We start from the raw sequence: 4,358 nt of genomic DNA, 5'->3' as shown, positions 1-4,358 counted from the left end.
GGCTCACCTTGGCCATTTCCAGGAAACGCTCCCCTAGAACTGAGGCCCCAGACCCTGGCTCGGCTACCACTCGCGGCCACCCTGACCAGCGCCCAGCGCCCCTGCTGATACTTGCTCCCGACAGCTTCCAGCTCCAGCACTGGGGCCAGGTTGGCCAGTGCCGCCCAGAGCCCCTCCTGCTCCCATCTGCGGGCCAGAGACCTGAGCAGCCGGCCCCTCACGGGCCTTGTCTGCAGGCACAAGCTGCCCAATAAGTTGTGATGAGCGGCTCTGACCCCACCTGCTCCTCTGCAGCCTCAATGGAGAACACCAGTCCCACCTGGGCAGCTGCTGCCGCCTCCTTAACAAGGGGCGGCCTGGAGAGGCCCTGAGCCTATAAGAGGGGCGGGGAGCGGCGTGCTCGGGGGTTGGTTGTGGTTGTTGTGTTGGGTGAGGGCGCTGGGCTGCAGGGCCGTGCCATGGCCTACCAGAGCCTCATCCACCTGTCCCTGGACGAGCCCACCCATGTCGTGTGTGTGGTGGGCATGGAGATGTGCTTGGAACTCAGTGGGTGAGGAGCTGGGGGCTCTGCTAGGGCTGCTGGGGGTGGCTCTCCGCCCCCCCCCCAGGCCTCCCCTGGGTTATGTGGAGGTTGGGGGTTTCTCCTTTCTCCGTATCTTCCCTCATCCTCCTGTCTTAGCTCCAGGGGCCGAGTTCGGGTCCCTAAGGGCTAAGTCCAGATGCTGCAGGGATCTGACCAGATCCTACATCTGCCCCTGGCGGGCTGGGGGGCCTTAGAAGCGGGTGTCCCTCCCTCTGTCCCCTTCCTCTGAGATGGGGGGAGGCTGGCTCTCAAGGGAGACTCCTGGAAACCGGAGGCTGAGGCAGGAAGAGGCCAGGTCTCCCCCGGGGTCATAGCCTGACCCCCCCGAGTCCCCGGCCACGTCTTCTCTGCTGCAGGGCTCCCCTGTGGCTCCGTCCACCCTGGGAGTTGGGGGTTTATAGAGGAGATGTAGCTTTGGTCGTTTCTGGGGCATTGGTGAGAGGGTGGGGTCTGAGCTGGAGCTTGTGGGAGAGAGGACTCGGGGGTCCTTAGAGTAAGACTGAAGTTGTCCTAGGACCCCCCCCCACTGCCGAGCATAAGTTAGGGTGCCTCGGCCCCCCAGGGGAGAGAGGCGGGGAGTCCAGGCCCTAAAGTCTGTCTGTTGGGCCAACCAGGTGTGCCCCGCACAATTGCACGTCCTTCACCATCAGCAGCTCCCCGAGGGTCTTGGTGAACATCTCCAGCCTGGTCCCCGTGGCAACCAACAAGGAGGGGGCCAGCCCCCAGCTGCTTCTGTGTGATTCCATGGATGTGCTGGTGATGGTGAAGTCCCCCAGCTCTGACATCAGCAAGGAGGACAAGGTAGGCCCCGGAGTGAGGCAGGCGTTGGGGGAGGGGGCAGCTAACACCACGGGGTCTCCCTCCTCACAGCTGGCGTTTCCCCAGTCTGTGAAAAGTTGGGCGCCAAGTGTTTTGATGTCTGATCTTCAAGGCTCACAACAAACCTGTGAGCCAGGCACCCCATGACCCCATTGTACAGATAAAGAGACCGAGGCCCTAAGAGGCAGTGCCCTGCCCAAGCCGGTAACCAGCAGAACCGCGATTCAAGCTCAGACAGGTCCGTTTCCATGTGTGCTTCTGACCACCACGCTGGCCAGCGTCCAAACCGGCTGCTTTTAAAAATCTGCCTTAAAAGGTTTCGGCAGCAGAACGCCCGTGCGCTTTTTGGCTAAGGCTCGTCCTCCAGAGGCGGAGATTCTAATGAAAACTAAGAGCTAATGCGATGCTATGTGCTAGGTATCTTTACCCCGTTTACATACGAGAAAACAGGCACAGAGGGACCTATCTGAACTTCAGTGGCGTAACTAGAGTGGGGGCTGGTCCTGGATTCGAGCCAAGTCTGTGCCCTCCCTCCTGGGCAAGTGTCTCTCTAACGGGGCACCTGTGGCAGGTGGATCGGCGTCCACCTGGTAGGACAGGCCCTGAGGCTCATCTGTGTGGGGCTCTGGTGGTGGTTCCTGGAGGGAGCAGGTCCCTCGTGCAGAGTAATTAGAAGTGCCAGGGACTCTAACGCTCAACACCTGAGCCACAGCCCCCACCAATTAAGTCAACCCCGGGGTAGCTCACAGCTCTCCAGGTGACTCCACTGAGATGCTGAGGGTGAGAGGCACATGAGGCACGTTCAGGGCTCGCCGCCAACAGCAGAGCCTGCCAGCGTGGCCCGCTGGGAGGGTTTGGCTGGGATGGCAGGTGGGTGGTACATACCCATGGGACACTGTGCCCTGGGCAGACAATTCCCTAGGGGCAGGTAGTCCACTTAGACGAGCATTCGAGGCTCCCAGGAGAGAGCTGAGGCTGTGATGTGTCCCCGCGGAGTCCAGGCGACCGGAGAAGCATTCTCTGCCCAGGGCTCAGCCTCCAGCGCTGTCAGGAGGGGCGTAGGAGTGAGAAGCTTGACCGTGGAGGACACGAGCTCCCACTGAGGAGTCACAGGCCTGTAGGTGTGGCCTGAGCTCATGTCTGGTTCTCAGGTTCGTGGTGAAGCCTGTGGTCAAGGCCAGTGGCTGGAGGGCAGGCCTCTGTCTGCAGGAAAGACTGAGTTCCAACCCCAGGCCCCGCCCACGTGTCCCACTTCCTTCTGAGCGAGTGGCTTAACCTATAGGAGGCCCCACTGCCCGCCTCATGGGGTGACAGGTGAACGCCAGGAGGGAGGTATAGTGAGGAGGACGTTGTTTTAAAGCGTGACCTCCAGAGCCAGTGGCCTGGATCTTCAGGCCTGTGTGACCCCCCTTCTTGGATGAAGGTCAAGGGCAAGTCCTGGGTCCCTCTGCCCTCGGGGTAGAGCCCACCTGGAGAGGTGGTTAGGAGGCCCAAGCGTGGAAGTCGTTGGAGTGGTCACAGCATGTTGAAAGGGTTGCTCTTCACCTACTGAGTTCCAGCACAGTAGCCTGTCCCGCTCACAGCCAGACGTCAGATGTGACGCCAAGGTCAAGGGGCTGGATCGGGTGCGTGGCCCAGGCCCCGCTCCTGCCTTCAATGCTCCCACGGGTTCTGCATGCTGTCTCCACAGGTTTCGGTCTCGTACTATCAGCCAGATAGGAAGGTCCCGGTGGCCACCGCGGAGCTCTTCCTCACTGGCATCGGTGAGTGGGGTTCCCACCCCTGGAGAGGAGGGGTGGGCGTGGCAGAAGCCAGGGAAGGGGCTGTCCCAGGAATGAGATGCCTTCCCTGGACCCTCGATGGGTGCACACGACATGCCCATGCCCACTCCCTCCTCAAGCTCAGCCACTTCTCTCCACCTCCCTCACTGTGACCTAATTCTTAGGATGGACCCAATCTGTCCCCGTGTTCCTGTCATTGACCCACCTACCCGTGTCTGGTGCCAATACTCACCGCCTCTGGCACAACGGATGAAGTGTCTGGTTCAAAGTTAACTTGATCACACCAGAGCCTTTCCCTGCTCACTCCTATCAAAGAACATTCCTTCCTAATTCTTAACTGATGTAGGCTGCCACCACCTCTCCCCTCTTCTGGGTCAGTCCAGCACAAGCTATAATGGCTATTCTCTTAAAGATAAGCTGTACCGTTTAGTCTCTTCAATCCAATTCTACAGAGTGTCCCCCCAAAAATGTATGTATACACTTTGAGTAATGATAAAGGCAATGTTTATTAAAAATACGTTTCATTTTCAAAATTGAGCTTTCAGCTATTAAAGTGTATATACATTTGGGGGGACACCCTCTATATTATCTTCAAACTCACTCCCCACCTATCTGCATCCTCAACTTCTCCCTTCCTCTGGAACCTCCAGTCAGACACCCCTCACACATGCACTGCCCTTATTGAGGATCCTAACTTCTACTCCACTGAGGCCAGGGGTCGCCTCAATCTTCCTCTCCCTTGACCTCTATCAGTATTTCAAACAACCTGTTATCTTTGGATGTTCCCTTTGAAACACTCCAGGGACCCTGCCTGCCCTCAGTTTTCCCACTACTAGCTGGCTGGTCCTTCTCCGATGCTTTAGTGGATATTCCTGGAGCCCTTCAGTGCCTCGGGGCTCGGGCAGCTTGTCACATGACTCTACAGTCAGATGACTCCCCAAACTCTAGTTGAGCATCTCCCATAAACTTGGCTTGGCTATCTGCTGACCCAGCACAACTTCTTGAGTATCTAACCAACACCATAAACGTAGTATATCCCAAACTGGACAGATCTCTCTACCCCAAGCACCTGTTTTTAATTCCCTACCTCATCACCGTAGATAGTCAATCCTTTAGGCTGATCCGACCAAGCACCTAGTGCCACCCTTATTCTCCTTGTGGCCTGTTGATCCGAG

The 4,358-nt window shown here is 58.0% G+C and overlaps 1 protein-coding gene across 1 annotated transcript in view; it reads left to right on the top strand.

Moving 5' to 3' along the window:
- The first annotated feature begins 449 nt into the window (after positions 1-449).
- PADI6 (peptidyl arginine deiminase, type VI) overlaps positions 450-4,358 on the top strand; it is a 20,767-nt gene continuing 16,858 nt past the window's right edge. The window contains exons 1-3 of the mRNA XM_006766664.1: positions 450-550; positions 1,198-1,384; positions 3,093-3,165. Of these exons, the coding sequence (XP_006766727.1) occupies positions 459-550; positions 1,198-1,384; positions 3,093-3,165 (352 nt within the window). The 5' untranslated portion in view covers positions 450-458. The remainder of the gene's footprint in view (positions 551-1,197; positions 1,385-3,092; positions 3,166-4,358) is intronic.

The sequence above is a fragment of the Myotis davidii genome, unplaced genomic scaffold, assembly GCF_000327345.1.
Source record: "Myotis davidii unplaced genomic scaffold, ASM32734v1 scaffold299, whole genome shotgun sequence".
NCBI lineage: Eukaryota > Metazoa > Chordata > Mammalia > Chiroptera > Vespertilionidae > Myotis > Myotis davidii.
The sequence above is the reverse complement of the archived record's forward strand: the minus strand, read 5'-3'. Positions and strand labels throughout refer to the sequence as shown.